General features: G+C 42.5%; 1 protein-coding gene and 1 pseudogene across 7 annotated transcripts; one reads left to right on the top strand and one right to left on the bottom strand.

Moving 5' to 3' along the window:
- Positions 1 to 3091: 3091 nt before the first annotated feature.
- ZBTB24 (zinc finger and BTB domain containing 24) lies at positions 3092 to 21047 on the bottom strand. 6 transcript variants are annotated; one of them, XM_079780837.1, is made up of 7 exons: positions 20897 to 21047; positions 19236 to 20218; positions 16860 to 17027; positions 16284 to 16367; positions 15118 to 15201; positions 6139 to 6220; positions 3092 to 5363 (listed from the first exon to the last, which is right to left on the bottom strand). In XM_079780837.1, the coding sequence occupies exons 2-7, from the start codon at positions 20188 to 20190 to the stop codon at positions 4643 to 4645; spliced, it is 2094 nt and encodes a 697-aa protein (XP_079636963.1). In that variant the 5' UTR covers positions 20191 to 20218; positions 20897 to 21047; the 3' UTR covers positions 3092 to 4642. The 6 variants fall into 6 exon arrangements, 3 of the variants coding, with proteins under 3 accessions (XP_079636963.1, XP_079636964.1, XP_079636965.1); XM_079780838.1 differs by having other exon boundaries at positions 19236 to 20195; XR_013814003.1 differs by having other exon boundaries at positions 5310 to 5363; positions 15118 to 15262.
- Positions 6244 to 14922, top strand: LOC307105221 (putative phosphoglycerate mutase 4; annotated as a pseudogene). The gene has a single exon. The product of its transcript is annotated as a putative phosphoglycerate mutase 4 (transcript).
- Positions 21048 to 21327: the final 280 nt, after the last annotated feature.

The raw sequence follows: 21327 nt of genomic DNA, 5'->3' as shown, positions 1-21327 counted from the left end.
TGACATTGCAGCTTCTTTTGGAGGTCATTCTTTGGTATGTGCTGTTTACAAAAGGCAGGGCAGGGAGAATTTTAAAAAGGTTGTTCCTGCAACCCTATTTACAAAAGTGAGAGTGTTCTTTCAATTCTTAAACATTTAGGCTTAATTTGGAAACGGATGAAAATTTACCTCAATACTTACAAATGAGGGCAGCAAAAGTAAAAATCTGCCCTGAATGTAAAATATCCTCATAAGTTTGACAAAACGGCTCACTTGCAGAGGTTCAAGTTAGGTAAGACATTTTCACTCTAGTAGTAACTTTCACCTAATTGATAAATTTTGATAAAGCTTTAAATCAATGGTAAAATACTAACTAATATGGTTATTGTGTTTTGTAGAAAAGAGACTATATAACTTTTACTATTGCTTCATGTAAAAAGTTTGATTATATGCTAACATTTCAGACAAAACTCCTACATTTTAGTTAAAATGGTTCTATTACATTAAGCAAATCATATGTAAAGAGAAATCCAGCTGAATGTTTCAGAAGACTGGGGATAGTTGCTATTGGGTGGAAGCAGCGTAGTGGGGTCTCGCAGCCCTGAGCCCCAGTTCTGGTTCTGCCACTTATTGTATTCCCTTGGGCCCCGGACTTCTGTTTGGGCTTCAGTGTTCTCATCTGTAAAACAGTCATAATAATATCACTGACCTCATAGGAATGTCATGAAGATTAAGTAAAGTAAGATGTGCTTCTAATGGGTTCCAGGTGTGTCCCGGACACTGCTTCCCAACACATCCCAAATGCCCGTGGTTATGGCCTGAATTGTGTCCCCCACACATTCAATGATGTCCTAACCCCCAGGACCTTAGAATGTGACTATTTGGAGGCAGGGCCTTTAAAAAAGTAATTTAGTTAAAATGTGGCCACTAGGGTGGGCCTTACTCCAACATGACTGGTACCCTTATAAGATTAAGACACACACACACAGAAGACCATGTGAAGAGAGCGAGGAATGGATGGCCTCAGAAGCCAATTCTGCCAAGACCTTCTTCATCTTGGACTTTTGGCCTCCAGAATTATGAAAAATAAATGTTTTTTAAAGTCACCCAGTCTGTAGTATTTGTTATGGTTGCTCTAGCAAGCTAATATGCCAGTCATGGCAAGGGGTGACTGGAGTCCTCTAACTGCAGGGTACTGTACAAAGCCTACTTTTTGTGCACCATGGCATGGAAGAAATTTGAGAAGCACTAAGACAAGAGTCAGACTTAATGCAGCTGGTTTTGCTCCTGGCCTGCATATGTGGCAGAAATTATTCCAATTTATGAAAATCTAGATGTAAGCATCTAGAATGAGTCTCATATTCCTCAGCATTATTTAACTGATTGCTCACAAAACTTACAAGAACCAATTGCAGAAAATACAGAGGAGAGGTGGAAGGAGGTGTTTGGAGAAACACCGGCAAGCACAAGAATAACTTGATGATAAGAGTTCAAGTCTTTCCAAGGATAGCCTACTACTGAGAAAACCAGATTCATGCACAAGTGGGGTCCCTAGGCCTGGCTGGCAATCAGGGTCTATCAGGGCCAGGCCAGGCTTGCCGGCCAGAGGCAGGTTGGCTGTGGGAGCACACTGATCACCAGGAGGCAGCTCCTGCATTGAGCGTATGCCCCCTGGTGGTCAGTGCGTGTCATAGCGACTGGTCAGACCGGTCGCTTGATCGTAACTGTTACTTAGGCATATCCTACCTAATAATAGAGTAATATGCAAATTGACCGTACCTTCGCTACACCCACCAGCCATGACCCCAGCCACGCCCACCAGGAAACCATCGCAGGGAAGCTGAGGTGCGGCCGAGCCCAAGGCCCGAGGCTTTCCCGGCCTTGGGCACCAGCAGGGAGCCTGCATGGATCGCAGGCAACCACCGGGGGTCGGCTCCTGCGATCCGTAGCAGGGAGGCTGGGGTGCAGCCAAGCCCAAGGCCTCTGCCCGGGGCCAAGCCCCGACCCTGAAATAAGGCAGAAGGTGGTGGCCACAGCCAAGGCCTGGGTCCCCGGTGCCGGCAGAAAACTGGTGCAGGCAGCCAGGTGAATGAAAGTCTATTGCACGAATCTTCGTGCAAACAGGCTACTAGTATGTGTGTGTGTATATATATATATATATATTTCCTAAGAAGTACAATTTGTATTTCCGTACTTGTTAAGTCAATTTAAAAAATTGCACCTGTTTTAGTAAAAATGAGTTGTGGAACACTGAGCCAACAATTTCTCATGAATACAATAGCAATGTTTTTATGTACATGATGTTTCCGTTGGATACAGTCATTGAACTTTAAAATACTGATTTCACCCTGGCTGGGAGGCTCAGCTGATTGGGGCATGGTCCCTTCCACCAAAAAGCTGCAGGTTCGATCTCCGCTTAGGATGCCATATGGCAGACAATTGGTTGATGTTTCTCTCACACATCAATGTTTCTCTCTCTCTCTCTCATTCCCTTCCCCTCTCTAAAATCAGTAACAAAAACAAAAACATATCCTCAGGTGAGGATTAAAAAAAAAATTCAGAATTTCATTCAAAGGGGCAGAATATATATTTGGGACACAGAGGCGAGGCTAGATATATATAAAGCTATCGTTTTCTCATTTCCCTTTCACAGATGGTCAAATAACCCAGAACTCTTCCTGAAGATATTTTTATGGCTGAGACTGGCTCTCCAGCTAGGAACAGATTGGCCTGTGCTGTACAAGACAGAGCCACTAGCCACATGTGGCAAGTGTGACCATGGAACTAGGTTTGAATTTTAATATAATTTTACTATATTTAAAAAACTGATACTCATTCAGTTATTGAAAAAATTGTCCACAACTACTTGAATATATAGTTTCAACTGTAAAATGCATGAATTCTAAATATAGATCAAGCATGTCCAATGAACGTTAGCATCCAAAATGAGTGTCAGTAAATATACTATACACACTAGATTTTGAAGACTTAATACACAAGACAGGATATAAAATCTTATTAATCCATTTTTATATGGATTACATGTTGAAATGATACTATTTTGCAAATGTTGGATTAAATAAACTATTTTATTAAACTTGATTTCCCCTCTTTTTGTTTTAATTATGGCTACTAGAAATTTAAAATTACATATGTGGTTCACATTAAATTTCTCATAGCGTAGAGGTAGACTGTCATATAGCTAGTTAAACATGACTTCACCATATTTCCTGAATAATTACCCAGCTACTGAGAGTGAGTATTTAAAAACTCATTTACTTGAATACTATTTATATCCTGGAGAAAATGTGGGCCAGTAGGCTTTGAACAGCTGGGAAAAGCTTTGCATTTTAAGAATAAGGTTTAAGTAAATAGTTTAAATAACAAAGGCGAGAACCTGAAATAATATTTAAGGCATAACTATATTTGCAAAAATACTTTTGCTCTAGTCAGGTCTGACTTAACATTTCCTTTGGATATAGTCATTGAACTTTAAGATACTTTGGTTGATACATATAAATCATTTTGGAAATTTTGTCAATTATATATAATAAAACATATTTTGGCAAATATGTTAGAAAAATGCTTTCATTTCCTCTCAAACCTGAACAATTCTGTATTACTTTAACCTCCAAACTTAATTTGATTCAAGTGGAAATCAAAGGTGTCTAAAATAAGAAAACAGGTAAGTGATATGATGATCCTGTTAATTTTAGGGTAAATCACCCCTACTCTCCACCAGCATTAACTTATATATACCAGTGCCTACTTCATTTCTCAAAAATTCTCTACCAACTTACTTGAGAGAAAGCAGTCAAAGTTTTCAATAAAATAAAATATGCTGGGTTGGGAAAATCTAACCCAGGCATAATTTAATCTTTTGACAATTATCTAAAGTCATAATAATTACAGATATATGTTGGCTAATTCTCTGAGGCTCAAAGATTTTAAGATAAGAAAATATTTATTTTTAAAAATAATGTGCCCATTTTATGGAATTTAACCTACTTTGCAATAAAAATAGCTTATAGGTACTTATCTCCAGAAAGTTATCAGACATAATACATGGGTCAACATCTTCGGAGGTCAATTAGAATTCAGTATATTTAACACAAATTATGTCAAATAAAATTATTCCAGGACAATTAAGAAAGCTCTAACTTCATCATGAAGATCAAATATCTTTGCAGGTCTGGAGTTCGACTTGTCTTGTAGAGGCAATAGTGTTGCCTATGAGAAATAAGGAAGTGGAACCAGCCATTCTACCTAATTCAACACATGACTTATCCTTGTCCTAAAAAATAGAAAATGTAACTGGAAAGGTCAGCAAGATTACGACCTATGGCTGTGAACTTTTAGCACTTACGGAGAAGTCTAAATTGATACCCCAAAGAAAAATTACCCAAGTCTTAATGAGATGTAGTAGATGAAATGAAAACCACTCATCAATAGTAAAATGCTAAATCCCTATCAGTACTATATATGGGACATGATACACACATCTTGCTGCCTGGGTGGAAAGCATTGTAACTATCAGCTGGCTACCACATCTCCGTAAGGGTCTGTAAGTACGCGTTTCAGGAAGCCCGACTTCAAACCCACAATCCAGGTGTAGCTGGCATATGGAGGAGAGAGCAGGAGAGCAGTCAAACGTGTTTCTAGGTCAGCTCTGCTCCTGGCTCAGCGGTGTGGGCTGTGGCGCATGGGGGCTGGGTGGTGGCGGAGCAGACTCCTGCGTCAGCTGCAGGTGCTGAGCCGGATGTGCAGCGCTTGCTAAGTGGAGCTCCCCTGTTTGCTCTTGATGGGCGTGCAGATGCTCCAAGGTTTCCTTGGAAAGTGTGATTACGTGCACTGGCTCGCTCTGCGAGGGTTCCATCTGGCTTCCAATCACACTGAGGTTCTGAATGTGTTCTGTTTGCTCCTGTTGAGCTGAAAGTATTAAATTCTGTAATTGTTCTGGCTGCTGTGTGAGCAGCGTGAGATTGGCAGCCTGGTCTGCAGTCATGCTCTGGGAACTCTCTGCAGTGACGATGCTGATGCCTTGGCTAGGACCCGGCATGAAATTGATGTTATGTACAGAATCGGTTACAAGAAGCTGTATTTCCTGCTCTCCAGAGGTAGAGAGTTGATACGGCTGCAGCTGGAGAATATTCCTGACCTCTTCAGTATTATTATTGCCGGAAATGCTACTGGCATCCGCTACATGTTTCTCTTTGCTATGGATTTTCAAGTGAGCCTTCAGGTTGTCTAAACGAGCAAACTGTAAGTTACACTCAGGGCAGGAGAAAGGCTTTTTGCCCGTGTGTAGAATGCAGTGTCTCCTCTTGGCACTGGAGTCAGAGAAGGATTTGCCGCATATGCCACAGGAGTACGGCTTCTCGCCTCTGTAAGGAAACACATGTTTTACATTAAAAACAGAAAGATCTATGTATTACTTCCTGATTATTTAGGAAGAAGCAGTCAAGAATAGAGAAAACCACTGGGAGTCATAAGTCACGGGTTCTCCTACTCACTTCAGGACCTGGAGCAACTCACAACTACCATGGACTTCAGTTTCTAATCTTATTAAAAAAGGTGGGGGTGGTGTCTGAGGAAGGGGGGTGTATGGGGTTGGACTAGATGTGATAAAAATTTATGATTCCATAGTATTTATTTTAGATAAGAAAGTAAATATTTACATATTCAGTTCCTTTTTGTTTTGTTTTAGTTCTCACAGCCATTTTTTTTACTCTGATGGCCAAATAAGTATATACAATTAATTTCAACATTAAAATGAGTAGCCCCTAGTTTTGAAGCTGTTAGAAGATATACTAAGTCCAATTTAGAAATAAGTCTTGTGAAAAACACTCACTCGGAAAACATTAAATTTAATATTTATTTTGATTGAAAATTTAAGCTTTGGACCAGCCCCCAGACCAAGTCAAAATTCAAGAAATGAAATTAATAGTGCAAACTTTTGCTGGCCAGCATCAGTTTTCCTGATTTTGCCTAAGTGAGGAATTCTTTATTGAAAAGATTTTTAAAAATTATAAAGTACACAGAAAATTCTACCAGAGAACTAATTTGGGGAAAATAACTATATATGTAACGAGTGTCATCCTACTAAACGCAGGGGTTGAATGAGGACTCCACACAAGAGACATATCTGCGTAACTTTACCGATGGATTCGTATGTGGGTCTGAAGAGAACTCTTTGCTGTGAAAGATTTGCCACAGATTTCACATGTAAATGGCCTCTCACCTACAAAAGAAAAAGCATTTAGAAATATACATTCAATGTAAAACAAAGGCATACATCACCCCATAGTTTCACAATGTAAAAAAGAACAAAAGCAAAACCACTTGAATCCTCAATAAGCACCTACTATGTGCTAGGTGCCAGGAGGATGCAGAGAAAGTGTAGGTATGGTTCTTTCCCTTAAGCTTAAAAACTGAAACAAGGAGGAAAGCAACTATCCGTGGGAAACACCCTTGGATAACTTAGACTCTCATACCTTACTGCTTGGTTAAGCAGCCCTCTTGACCTTCATAAGGATACCTGTCACTGGGGCGACTTTCGTATTGTTTACATTTGTATCTACTTTCTAAATACATCCAGAATCTGACCACTCCTCACCATTTCTACTGCCCACTCTGGTCCAGGCCACTGGCATCTCTGTGCAGCAGCCTCATCATCGGTCTCTCCTCCACACTTCTGTCCCTGCTTCCCAGTCTTTCTTCAGTCAGATCATTTCACAATCCTGTGCAAACACTCTAATGGAGCCCGCCCATCCAGAGAGAAGCCAAAGCCCTGGGCCTACAAGGAATCAGGTCTGTCTGACCACCTCCACTTCTCATCCCAAGCCTCCCTGACCTCATCCAGCACTCTCCCCTTGCTCACTGACTCATCCTCTCGGGAGTCCTGGAGAGTCCCTGAATTCACATCCCCTGGCCCTGGCATGTCTCCCCCAGGGGTCTCCCAGCATGAGCCACTCAACCCATCTCTACTCAAATGTCACTTTACCCGAGGCTTCCTCACCACCGAAAGCACTGTCTCAGCCCCACACTCCTAGTCCACTTTCACGAGTCAGTTTTCCCACAATGCTGTCATGTTATTTATTATCTAGTCTCCCCCCCCTCCCATTCTTATGTAGGATAATTTATAGGCTGATTCACTCTTAGCATCAGGCCTGGCACACAATTCCAGAAATCCTCGTTGAGTGAATGAATTTCACAGGACGGTGACTAAGACTCACACAAGATGAGACTGCTCCAGACTCCACTAAGAATCAATAAAGCTTCGGCAGTGTTGATTCAGCATTAGTTTGTATACTGCACCTACAGTGACAGACTGTGATACCCTCTAGAAACAACCGAGACAGGTTTAATGAGATAGGGTACCATCTATCAGCCCAACATCTGGAATGTGAAACTTGTCAGGAAGTGTCAAAGGTGGGACTGAAGGCGTTCAGAACATTTATAGCCAACCAAACTGCTGCTAACCCTACAAGAAATTATAGCCTAAAATTACAATAGCAATTATGAGGAATGCTTCAATTAGATCATTTAAAAGTGCACTTAAAAGCAAGGGCTTCCAAATCAAACACACAGAATAAGAGACAGTATTTTTCATTGTATGCAAGAGCCACCAGAAGGCTTCAAAAATTTTAAAAAGCTTCGTTAACACATTTGCTGTAAAAGGTTTTTGTTTTAATAGGCTAATAAAAATTAAAGATATAGGAAGAACCTAAAATAAAGGACTGTAAGTCTGATGGTACCCCATATACGTGACTGTCCTTGGGTATCTTTCACTCCTTGGTCTAAGGCCAATCTGAGGACCATAATTAGAGAATTTCCTAAACCCAAGGAGGATCCCCAAAAGTTCTTGTAGGGTGGCAAACACACAATACAATATACAGATGATGTATTATAGAATTGTACACCTGAAACCTATATAATTTTATTAACCTAATGTCACCCAAATAAATTCAATTAAAAAAACACACGTTGTTGTAAACAGATTACCTGAGCACAGTGAGAGATCATTTCACATCGACCCTTCCTTCTTTCTCAAATCCAGGCCAAATGGCTACTGATCCTTTCCCCCAGGGTAGCTATTACCTATGTCCTAAGAGCTGGGCTTGGTTTTCTGCCTCCCTGTGACATGCAGGCTGCCAGTTCTTTCTTTTGGCTATCACAGGGAATGACTTCGGAAGGTAATAACCTTTGCACCCTCTTGAGTCCATGGAATACTTTAATACTGTCAGAAATAATTACTGTTTATCCAAGCTGAAACTTGACATTTGAAAGGATTTATTAACTACAATTAGAAATAAAACTACATAACCAGAGGGAAAAAGCAACTCAGGGATGATGTAGTTGGATGGGTAGCTAACCTATGATGTCATTTAAGTTACAGCCCAGCTCTTTGGGAATGGAGAGCAATTATCCTTATCTTACAAATCTTTGCAAAACCAGAAAGGCAGCTCTAGAGGCAGTTCAAAGCCCACCCATTTTATCATTCTCAATTCCTAAGACAGAAGAAAAAAACAAGGAAAAAGAAGTGTTTTATTTTGTTTGTTTGTTTTTCAATACAAATGACTATAGAAGCACCCTGGCCCCAAATCTAGCCTATAGCCTCTATAAGACTGTATTCTCCACAAATTCTAATAAGAAAAATCTTCAGTTTATCTCAGTTGATAAACTTAACTCATTACAAGGCTCCTGGCTAAAAATTTAAAACAAGGCCTAGGAGGCTTCTGTCCATATGTTCATGTGTTCTGAGGCATCTGTCCGTATGTTCATGTGTTCTGAGTATTGTTTTTATCCCCAGATAGTATTGCTAATTTGTAAAATTCTCCTTTAAATATGAAGAAGAAATAAAGACATCCCTAGACATAGAAATTGAGGAATTTTATCACCAGAAAACCTCCATTGCAGGAAATACTCAAGGGAGTTATTCTCCCTGAAACAAAGAACATTATGGTCACAACCACCAAAAAACTTACAGCACAAACAGGGATCATTTGTGACAACAAAAACATAAGAGGGGCATGGGGAAAGGTGTGAATTGACAAAGGAAGATGAAGATCAGAAACACTCAAAAGGAAAAAACTACAGTATATGTGCAACTTCATTTTTTATAAACCTAATGGTAACCATACACAAAAGTCCCCACACCAGCCATATAGCTTAACCAAAGAGGAAACAGAGGAAAGAAGTATGGAATCCCACCAAACAAAAACAACAGACAGAAACATAAAGGAAAAGAACCGATGGAGGCACAGAGCTACCAGAAAAAACCAAGATAAAATGGCTATAGGCAATCCTCATACATCAGTAATAAACCTAAATGTAAATGGTCTGAATTCATCAATAAAGAGGCAGAGTAGCACAGTGGATCAAAAAACAGAACCCAACTGTATGCTGCATACAAGAAACACATCTAAGCTATAAAGACAAAGGTAGATTCAAGTAAAAGGGTGGAAATGATTCTCCAAGAAAATAACCTGCATAAAAAAAGGAGGTGTAGCCATACTTATATCTGACAAAGTAGATTTCAAGATAACAAAGATAACAAGAGACAAAGATGGACACTTTATAATGGTAACACTTCTGGCCCAGCTGGCGTGCCTCCAGTGGTTGAGCGGTGACTTATGAACCAGGATTCAATTCCTGGTCAGGGCACATATCTGGGTTGCAGGTTCGATCCCCAGTGTGAGATATATAGGAGGCAGCCAATCAACGATTCTATCACTGAGGTTTCTACTAGTATTTCTCTCTCCCTCTTCCTTCCTCTCTGAAATCAATAAAAATATATTAAAAAAGAAAAAAACACACTTAACACTTCTTAATATATCTGCACCCAACTAGGGAGCACCAAAATATATAAAACTACTCCTCACAGAATTAAAGGGAAAAACGGATCAAAACACAATCATAGCTGGGGACCTTAATTCTCCATTGACAGCTCTAGAAAATCAATAAGAAAATATTGGGCCCTAGCTGGTTTGACTCCGTGGATAGAGCATCGGCCTGCAGACTAAAGGTCCTGGGTGTTCAATTCTGGTCAAGGGCACATGCCAGGGGTTTTGGGCTCAATCCCCAGTGGGGGGTGTGCAGGAGGCAGCCAATCAATGATTCTCTCCCATCATTGATGCTCCTCTCTCTCTCTCTCTGAAGTCAGTAAGATATATATATATATACTAGAGGCCCGGTGCACAAAATTTGTGCATGGGTATGGTCCCTAGGCCTGGCCTGCGATCAGAAACATCTTCCCCAGCTTCCCACACCCGGTCCTGTTCCCCTCCACCACCCACCCCCAGGTTCCCTGTTTGCCACTGGGTGATCAGTGCTTGACGGCCAGGGGAAGGAACGGAGAGGTCAGCTGTTTCCACCCACTTGCTGGCCCTGCCCCCACAGCGGGTGGCTTTCAGGTGATTGGAGCCTGCTGGCCAGGGAAAGGGACCAAGAGGTGATCAGTGCACCTCATAGTGACTGGTCCAGTGGTCATTCTGCCGTTAGGGTCAATTTGCATATTACCCTTTTATTATATAGGATATCTTACTGACTTCAGAGAGAGAGAGAGAGGAGCATCTATATATTTATTTATATATAAATAAATATTGGCCTTAAATGAAACACTAGATCAAATGGACAAAATTGACATTACAGAACCTTTCATCCCAGAACATTAGATTATACATTCTTTTCCAGTACACATGGAACATTCTCAAGGATAGACCATATGTTGGGTCACAAAACTAGCATCAACAAATTCAGGAAGATTGAAATTATACCAAGCATATTCTCTGACCACGATGCTTTGAAATTAGAAATCAACTGCAAAAAGGAAGTAAAGAAACTCAAAAATACGTGGAGATTAAACAACATACTACTAAAAAGTGATTGGGTGAAAGAAGAAATAAAAGAGGAGATCAAAAGATATATAGAGACAAATGAGAATGACAATACAACATAACAAAACTTCTGGGATGCAGTGAAAGCAGTAATAAGAGGGAAATTTATAGCATTACAGGCCTATCTCAAGAAACAAGAGAAATTCCAAGTAAACAACCTAACATCACATCTTAAAGTACTAAAAAAGAAGAACAAAAGCACCCCAAAGTCAGCAGAAGAAAGGATAATAAAAATTAGAGCAAAATGAAATGGAGAAAAGACTATACAAAAAATTAATAAAACGAAGAGCCAAACCCCTGGCTAGACTCACTAAGAAAAAAAGGGAAAAGACCTATATAAACAAAATCAGAAATGAGAAGTCACCACAGACATCACAGATATTCAAGGAATCATACTAGAATATTATGGAAGTCTATAGGCCACCAAATTCAATAACTAGAAGAAATGAATAAATTTCTAGAAATAGATAGCCTTTCCAGTCTGCACTGTACTCAGAATCACCACTATGGCCGCCTACAAGCTGGTGCAGATCTGGCATGGCGAGAGTGCATGGAACCTGGAGAACTGATTGGCGGTGCTGGTACAACGCCACCCTGAGCACAGCAGGGCACGAAGAGGGAAAGCGTGGTGAGCAGGTGCTGCGAGATGTGGGCTATGAGTTTGACATCTGCTTTACCTCAGTGCAGAAGACAGCAATTCGGACCCTCTGGACAAGCCTGTAGTGAGGCCTTGGCGTCTCAATGAGCAGCACTATGGGGATCTGACTGCCCTTAACAAAGCAGAAACTGCTGCCAAGCATGCCGAGGTCCAGGTACAAATCTGGAGGCGCTCCTAGGATATCTCCCCACTGCTGATGGAGCCCGACCATCCCTTCTTCAGCAACATCAGTAAGGATCTCGGGTATGCAGACCTCCCTGAAGATCAGCTACCCTCCTCTGAGAGTCTGAAGACACTACTGCCAGAGCTCTGCCCTCCGGAATGAAGAAACAGTTCCCCAGATTGGGAGGGGAAATGGGTACTGATTGCAGCCCATGGCAACAGCCTTCAGGGGCATTGTCAAACATCTGGAGAGGCTATCATGGAGCTGAACCTGCCAAAGGATTTTCCCATCGTCTGTGAATTGGAGCCCATCAAGCCCACACATTTCCTGGGAGATGAAGAGACCGTGTGTAAAGCTGTGGAGGTGCTAGAAGTGGCTGCCCAGGGCAAGGCCAGGAAGTGAAGACAAGCAGGCAAATGACTTTCCCCAGGACACCTCCCTGCTCATCCCACTCCTCTGCATCTCTCCTGTGCACATGCCACACTGACCACATCTGTTGGCATCCTAGGCTGTAGCTGCAGAGGGGGACTGGTGGCTCCCAAATTTGTTTTAGCCACTTTGTCTCTTTCACTCACTCCCGTCATGCAATCTAGTCAGAACAGCACCTCTGGGGCATGGGTCCTCAGTCTAAGCTGAGGGAAGACTCTTATCTAAGGGAGTCCAGACGTAGTAACTCCGGTTTTCTGCTAGTGCTTTGTTTATTACTAAGGACATTCTTGAGTGGGGGGGGTAGGGAGGAGCCATGCTAAAGCGTGACCAATGAGGGGAGGCAAGAGAGCCTATTTGTGTTCCCCCAGCAGTCCTGTGCTATTCGGTAGTCAGGTGACTGAGTGGGGGGCTCCAGTCATTCCAGTGGAAGATGAATGCATGGTGATTCAAACAAACATTTCCTCCCTAACCCCAGAAAAGCTGGCTCTAGAAGATTGGGATCAATACTGAATATTTACATGTTGCATTTACTTGTTTTAAAAAAGTGTATCTATATAAAATAATACAAAACAAATACCCCACTGGGGTTCTAGTGGCGGGTGAACTATTCCCACATGTGGTCATCACAAAACAAGCCACTCTTCACACCAAGGTGGGATGAGCTCCTTGACTTGTAAGGAGTAGGAGTGACCCTGCTGTGTGTTTTAGAATCCCTCCCCGGCTTGTTGTCTCGTGACAGTGAACTGTCTCTTGATCATGTCCAGGGGTGTCTGTCACTGTGTCTAAGTTCTGAATCATGTTCTGATTGCGTGGCCCTGCCACTTGGGCCCAGTAAGCATTTTGAAGCGTAACTACTAAATCTTTTTTCCAGATCAGTATAATAAAGGAGTAATGTACAATAAAAAATAAACAAGGAAAGACATATATAACCTTTCTAGACTGAATCATGAAGAACTGGAAAATCTAAATAGACCAATCAGCAGTAAGTACATTGAAACAACTATCAAAATCTTCCCCCAAAAACAAAAGTCCAGGCTTCACCAGTGAATTCTAACAAACGGTCAAAGAAGATTTAGAACCTGTCACTGTCAAACTCTTCCAAAAAATTGAAGAAGAGGCAATACTTCCTAACACATTCTATAAGGCCAATATAACCCCCGATACCAAAACCTGGCAAAGATAACGCAAAAAAAGGAAACTACAGACCAACATCTCTAATGATTACAGATGCAAAAATCCTAAAAATACTGGCAAATCAAATACAATAGTACATCCAAAAAATAATACATCACGATCAAGTGGGGTTCATTCCAGGGTCTCAAGGATGGTTCAACATATGCAAAACAATCAACATAATACACATTAACAAAAGAAAGAATAAATATCATATGACCTTATCAATAGATGCAGAAAAGCATTTGATAAGATACATCATTTATGATTAAAACATTCAATAAAATAGGAGTTGAAGGAAAGTACCTCAACATAATAAAGGCCATATACGATAAAACCTCAGCTACTAACATACTCAATGGTGAAAAATTTAAAGCTTTTCCTCTAAGATCAGGAACAAGACAAGGATGTCCACGCTCACCACTTTTATTCACCATAGTGCTGGAAGTCCTAGCCAGAGCAATAAGGTAAGATAAAGAAATAAAAAGCATCCAAATAGCGAAGGAAGAAGTCAAACTGTCACTTTTTGCGGATGATATGATTCTGTACATAGAAAATCCTAGAGACTCCAACCAAAAAACTATTAGAAACAATAAACAAATACAGTCAAGTTGCAGGATACAAAATCAACGTGCAAAAATCCACTGACTTCCTGTATACTAACAACAAAAATTCAGAAAAAGGAATGAAAAAACAAAACAAAAAAACCCCCAACAAACACAATTTCTTTTATAATTGCAACCAAAAGAATAAAGTCCCTAGGAATAAACTTAACAAAGAATGTGACTTATATATTGAAAATTACAAAGCATTATTTAAAAGCAATTGAAAAAGACACAACAAAATAGAAAGATATTCTGTGTTCATGGATGGGAAGAATCAACAAAAATGGCCATATTGCCCAAAGCAATATACAGATTTAATGCAATCCCCATCAAAATCCCAATGTCATTTTTTAAAGAAGTAGAATGAGAAATCATCAGATTTGTATGGAACCACAAAACACCCCAAAGAGCCAAAGCAGTCCTGAGAAAAAAGAACAAAGCTGGAGGTAACACGCTACCTGACTTCAAATTATACTACAGAATTATGATAATCAAAACAGCATGGTATTGGCAGAGAAACAGACAGAAATCAATGGAACAGAATAGAGAGCCCAGCTATAAAACCACATGTACATGGACAGATAATTTTCGACAAAGGAGCCAGAAACACACAATGGAGTAAAGATAGTCTCTTCAATAAATGGTGCTGGGAAAACTTGAGAACGGGGGCCTAATACAAAGTGACAGGAGATTTGACTTTGGGTGGTGGGCACACGGTGCAATATACAGATCTTGTAACATAGAAACCCACACCTGAAGCCTATATGTTCATGTTGACCAATGTCATCCCAAATAATTTAATAAAAAAAAAAAGTTATAAATACTGATTCTAGGAAAGTACAAAAAAATCCTCAGTGCCTATGTTACCTTGGTATATTTCATTTTACTTCCTTTTCTTAAAAAAGTATCTTAATAATCTTGAACAATGAAGTAAATTAAGAGTGAAACATGGAACCAGACTCTGACTTGTACTCTTTTGTGGTATTAGATAAATTTCCCTAGAAAAAGTGCTCAGTAAGTAATCTGTTTTGATAATTTACAGAAATGTTACTTCCTCACAAATGCTGACAGCATTCTGCTTGGGCTTATAGATTATAAAATTTCCACCCCATTTACAAAAAACAATCTGGGGAGGGAACTCCAAGTATTTTATTCCTAACTGTCCTGAAAATATAACGTATACTAGAAAGGAAGGATGAGATAGTGTTTTACCTGTGTGTGTTCGTAGGTGTTTCTTTAGTTGAGACACATCCATGAATTTGCGATGGCAGTGGTTGCATTCCGGTAATGAGTGGCCTTGTCGCAACAATAAAAAAAGTGTCAGTGCGTCTTTCCGCCATCTTGGAGCCCTGGAGGCCTGCTGGGAACAGGACTTCTATAACAACAGATACGTCTGGAAGGCTGTGGGCCAAGGCCATTTTTGCCGGCTATCGGTGGGGTCTCCAGACCCAGAGGTAACACACAGCTCTTCTTAACACGGAAGGTGTTTGTGCTCGAGATGAAACTGAATTCTCTCTGGGCAAGAGATGTGCTTATGTGTGCAAAACAAAACCCAACAGTGACACCTGCTGGCAAAACCAGAGTGGCCAGTGACAAGGTTCCTGCTAAATTTCAAAGCAACCTTCCTGCTAAGGCCAATGGACACAGCATCCGTGTAAGGCTGTACCCCTCATGGATTTAAAGTTATTGGAAAGTAAATAAATAAAATGGATTTGTTCTCTTGGGGAAAAAAAAGTGTTAGTGCATATATGCTCTCCCTGCATTTCTTCAGAGATTTGTGTTACAATTTCCTGAAAGATAACCACTTTAAATATGGTACTTTAATAAAACCACAATTATTTTTAAATAAAATTGGTAACAGTTAATATTTCCTCTGCATTTCAATTTACTGCTTCCTAAGAAAGCTGGGACCCTTCCAATCTCCCTAAGTATAATCTCCTTTTTCCCTTGAAGCACTGGTATGACTATGGCCTTTTAATCTCAAATGACACTCCCAACTCCCATTCATTTCTCATGGGTTGTCAGGGAAGAAAAAAGGCCAGTAGGTGGAGCCAGGTTGGAGAGAGTCTGGATGACAGCTATGGGGTGGTGACATTTCTCTCCAGGCACCACTAACGATTAACCCACTGGCACCTCACAGTCAAGCTGCACTTTGGAAAGATACTAATTTGTAGGGTTTCTGTGTGTGGCACCAAAACTATGGAATAAAAATTAAACACAAACCACAAGATAGAGAGAATAAACATAAGAACATCGAATTTAGATGGCTTTTTCCTAAATACTCATTTCTCTTATATAATATCAGCCCAATGTTTCAGAAATAATTTTTATTTGCATTTCTCCCCCACCAATCCAAATTTTCTCTCACTTGATTGTACCTGTATGAACTCGGTAATGGCTCTTCAGTTGCCTTTTCTGGCTGAAATATTTTCCACACTGATCACAGGTAAAAGACTTCTGTCCTGCCAAGTAAAAAACAGAACACTAAAACATGCAAAAAAAACTATAAAGAACTAGGATGCTCATTAATATGGTAAATACCATAGTGGGCCCAGGTCCCCATTTTCTACAAATGATACAAGTGACTTGTCTACAAACCCAAATGCCTTCAGAGTCTACCACAGTAACATACATGTGCAAAGGCATGGAAGGCAATAGGGAATGGTGGAGACTGGGGTAGAATTGGAGAATTCAAGTGTCCCCCAAAGGCATCTGAAGTAAAATAATTCCAAGTTCTGGTGATTAAACAAAACACATCTGCAGCCAGTTTACAACAAGTCCTAGTTAAGGCTCGATGATGTGCAGAACTGTAAACTTCACTCTAACAAAAGCGTAATTGTTGTTCAATGACACCATGCAGGAAATGGCGCCAGCCTGAGAAGAGACTAGTTAGATCACGGTAATGCCCACCCGGGGAGTGGGGGCCTGGTGCCCTCCTGTGCAAGCCCGGCTACCTGAGTGCAGGCTCATGTGCTCCAGCAGCGAGTGCTTGGTGGTGAGAGCCTTGCTGCACACAGTGCAGGTGTATGGCCGCTCGCCTGTGTGAATCCGGCTGTGGACCTGCAGGGAGTGCTTCTGGGTAAAGCCTTTTCCACACTCATTACATTTGAAAGGTCGCTCCCCTAGAATAAGAGCCCCAGAAAATTGGTATAAGCAAGAATCTACACATCTTTCTGTTCACTTGCAAATTAAAATGACAAGAAAGGGATTTCTCTTAGAAGGCACATATCCAAAAGGCCAATGAACTGGAGAAACAATATCAGCAACACAGTTTTGCAAGCTGAAACTGATGAATCGGATGGCAGCAGTGAGGAATGCTGAGACACAACCTAATTTTTAAGACAGAGCCTCCATAAGACTCAGGAATTGGTGGCATCTGTTCTCTCTGAAAATGGGGTTAAGGAGGATAAATGACAGTCTATTTCAAATGTGGTTAGACCCCTCAGATTCAGTCTCCTACTCCACGGAGCCAGGGGACTGGCCCTCTCCACAAAAGAAGATGGAGACTGTTCTCCGTAGAGGGTAAAGCAAAGGGTCTCTGTACTGGGGGGGGGAGGGGGGGAGGGGGCGTGTCTCTGGACTCGAGGTCTTCCAGTCCAGTGGAGTGGGACGACCACAAGGAGAGCAGGTCAAAGTTTATGTTTGAGATGATGAGACATCTCCCCCCCCATGCCCCTTTTTGCAGGGCTGTTTTCTACAGGCCTTCTCCATACCTGCAGAGTTGCCAGTAGCTTTTAGAAAACCATTATTACAAAACTATGATTTTTTTTAAAAAAATCATCATTTAAAGAAGGCCTCCAGTAGTTGAAACAGATGCCAAACAAGAAGAAAAAAGGCAACTTGCAGAAAACAGAAACTGCCCAAGGTGAAGAAAATGTTAAAACCTAACCAATGAGTAAATGTTATTACTAACATGCTCAGAGGTAAGATATTACATTGTGAAACAAACAGAAAGAACTCTAATACAAAAAAGCATTTAGAGAAAAATAAGCACCTAGAAGCAAAAAATGTAAGAGTAGAAACACACACACACACACACACACACACACACACACACACACTATAGGAAGTGGAAATCTCCTAGATGGAAATAGGAGAAAAAAAGATAAGGAAATTAGAGGATGGGTCCAGGAGGTTCAACAATCAAATAACAGGAGTTCCAAAAGGGGAGCAGAGAAAACAGAGAGGAGAAATCATCTATGCAATAATTCCAGGAAACTTTCTGGAACTGAACGATATGAGTTTACAGAGAGACCCACTCCAACGTGATTCACTGTAAACTTTCTTAATACTGGGCAAAAGGGAAGGTCCTATGTGCTATTTTCCTTAAAAAATCTTGTAGAACTACTTACTCTTTAAACTATGCTGTATTACAGTTCAACAAGTATTTCTCAAGTGCCGACCTTCTCGTCGATCTTAAAAAACACCAAATCTCCAGACAATTAAATCAGAATCTCTGGGGTCGGGGCCCAGGCACTGGTAGCTTTAGAAGTTCCCTACGTGTTTCTAAGGTGCAGCCGGGTTCAGAACCACAGTGCTGGGTCCTACTGGGTCAGATGACAGCAAGCTGCTGGATGACAGAAGACTTAAGCATCAGTCCCTGTACATAAGCTTACAATTAAGTTAAAGGGTATTTAAGGGGTAACTACAATCAAATCCAAAGCAGAGTGGGAGTTAGGTGTATGTATAAGAGAGGGTTCAAATGAAGAAGGGATTTCTGGCTAGGGCTACAATGTCCAATACGATGACCATCTGAATTACTTAAAATAAAATTAAAAATTCAGTTCCTTAGTCACACCACATGTTAAGTGCTCAAAATCCACATGTGGCTAGTGGCCACCACTATATCTGATGACGATATTCCCATCATCACAGAAGGGTCTCTTGGCCAGTACTGGGCCAGAGGGACCGAAAAGAAGACATTTACAGCTAAATGGCTGAGTGAGAAAGCTGTCCACACAGACCAAAAGCATAGCTATGGTCAAGACGAGGAATGTTTAAGAGTCAGAAAGCAGATACATTTGACTCGAGTTCAATACCTGAATATTATAGCCTGGAAGCAAGAACTATAAATCTGAGTTCAAATCCCAGTTCTGTCACTACATGGGTAACCTGGGCAAGTTACTTAAGCTTTCTAAGACTTGGCCTCTTCATCTGTATAATGGGGATAATACAACTCTCTCACAGGACTGTTGTGAGAACTAAATGCAATTATACGTGTAAAGGCTTTATTACAATGCCCATGACCTAGAAGTTGCACAATAAATGAAAGCTATTATTATCATTACTACTCCAAAACACATTCCAAGAAGCCGTGAAAGTATAATTACCCGTGTGGCTCCTCTGGTGGATTGCTAAAAAGTGATTGTACTTGAAGACTTTGCCACAGTCTTTACAACGGGCCTCGGGGCCAATGGGGCGCTTTCTCCTCCCACAGACCCTCTTGGCTGAACCCCCGTCTTCTTCATCCCCAACAAGTTTGTAATCTTTCAGTTTGATGGATCTCTGAATCCTCCGCTTGCTGTACCGAGTCTGGTGGTCCTGCCCGTCCTGGGTCTTAGGATCACAGTTCTCATCTTTTTCAGCGGGCGTTCCCTCCCCTCTCCCTGGCTCACAAGCAGGCTCAGAGTCTTCCATTTCTTTTGCTGCAGTCTGTTCGTTCGGTGCACCACTGTCTCCCTCTTTCACCACAGAGTTTTGTCTGTTCTGAACTGAGTTGTTCTCTCTCAGCTGCATTTCTTCCTCTGCAGCCAGTTCGGATTTCCCCTCTTGCAAACTGTTGACTTTTCTTGGTCTTCCCCGTTTCCGCTTCGGCGGGTCACTTTTCTTATTGGAAATAACCACCACCGGAGCGCCAGCTGTGCTCAGCGTCGCCGGCTTTGGGGAGCTATGGTTACTCTGAAAGTCTGTGTACGCCTTTACCAGGTCGTGGACTTTTAAGAACTGAGCAGTAGCCAGGATTTGTTCTGTACTTTTCTCACTGGCCTGGAGGTAACCCGTGTAGATAAACTCCAGCAGGATACCAAACGTGTCCGCTACCATGCCTTCCAGCATATAAATGGACTGGCCGATCTCCCCTTCTTCGGCAAACATCATGGAGAAGTATTCACTACTGGCAGCCAGCAAGGCTTTGTGGGCCCGGAAATGCACGTTCTCCACGATTAAAGTGATGTCACAGAGAAAGCCCTTCTTCCTCTGGTCCTCAAAGCTGGCCAGGACGGTGTCGCTGTGAGTGTCCGAGTGCACAACGAGCGGCCCGGGAGGCTCTGAGGGTGCTTCTGCCATTTTCTCTGGAAACCAAGAAGAATTAAGCCTGAAATAAGAGAACAATGTTTAAGGAGGAGGAAGCACTAACAAGGTGACTCCCACACCAAATGAACCTACTATTGAACCCTGCACCTTGTTAACTGAAACTTACTCCTTACCATTTGTAAGTCTATTCAAAATCTTAGCTCTGGGTTCTCATTCCTGTTGTACCACTATCTAGCTGGGCGAATACGTGTTACCTCTCGGGGGGCGGGGGGGGGGGGGGTCTGGTTCTGCTTTGCATAATGAAGGAATGGGGATCAATCATGCCTGAAAGTCCTTCCCGGCACTCACGTTCCATAGCTGCACAAATGTCAGAATGAGAACTCAGTGTCTCCATTTCACATACTGTGTGCCATTTTGTTCCGTGGAAACAAAGATGAAAAGGGCGAAGAAAATGTACATGTGCGAAGTGAATTTGGGGGGTAGTTGCCGTAACGTAGGGAGACGGGGCCTCGCTTCGGAAGGGCTGCGTGGGACCCGCGGCTGGCGCCAGGCGGCGCTCGGCGCAGGGGCGGGTGGACCCTTCCGGAGTCCGGGGACCGCTGCGCTGCGAGCGGGCGCGGGAGGGGCCCCACGTCCGGGCCGAGCCCCTCGGGCTGGGCCGGGGAGCGGCTGAGGAGGGAGGGGTGGGCACGGCCGCGGGTCCCGCACCCACGGACGGTGGGTCCGGGCTGGAACCTACCTCGAGGGGCGCCCGGCGAGGTGTGGATCGCGGCCGGCCAACCGGGTGGCCTGGCGGGCGCACCCGCGCCGGCCCCTTCGTGGTCTCCAGCTCCCCGGGCCTGCGCCTCCCGGGCTTCAGCTCCTGCGCCGCCACCGCCTCAAACGCTGCCAACCCGGAAGCACCGGCGCCGGGAGCCGGCCGCGCGCCGACGGCGGACCACGTGGCCCGCGGAGACGCCCCCGGCGGGGCGGGGCGGGGCGGGGCCTGAGGTCCCAGGCGGCGCCCCCTGCAGAGCCCGGACCGGGCTCGTGTGGGCAGTGAATTGGGAGAGGCCAACAGGCATGACGTTGTCACTCGGCAGCTGTGCAAGTTTTATATCTTATTAGACCGTTAGCTCCGCACCCCAGACGCCCAAGCTCACTTTGAGGTCTCGAATGTGTGTCGAGTGA

This window comes from Cnephaeus nilssonii (genome assembly GCF_951640355.1).
Source record: "Cnephaeus nilssonii genome assembly, chromosome: 9".
In the NCBI taxonomy this organism is placed as follows: Eukaryota; Metazoa; Chordata; class Mammalia; order Chiroptera; family Vespertilionidae; genus Cnephaeus; species Cnephaeus nilssonii.
The sequence above is the reverse complement of the archived record's forward strand: the minus strand, read 5'-3'. Positions and strand labels throughout refer to the sequence as shown.

Excerpts from the sequence above, each read along its gene's own strand:
- ZBTB24 (XM_079780837.1), bottom strand. The coding sequence starts at position 20,190 with ATGGCAGAAGCACCCTCAGAGCCTCCCGGGCCGCTCGTTGTGCACTCG. Across the intron at positions 17,028-19,235 it reads CCACCAGAGGAGCCACACGG|GGGAGCGACCTTTCAAATGT; the intron begins GTAATTATACTT and ends CTCTTATTCTAG. Across the intron at positions 16,368-16,859 it reads GCACATGAGCCTGCACTCAG|GACAGAAGTCTTTTACCTGT; the intron begins GTAGCCGGGCTT and ends TTTACTTGGCAG.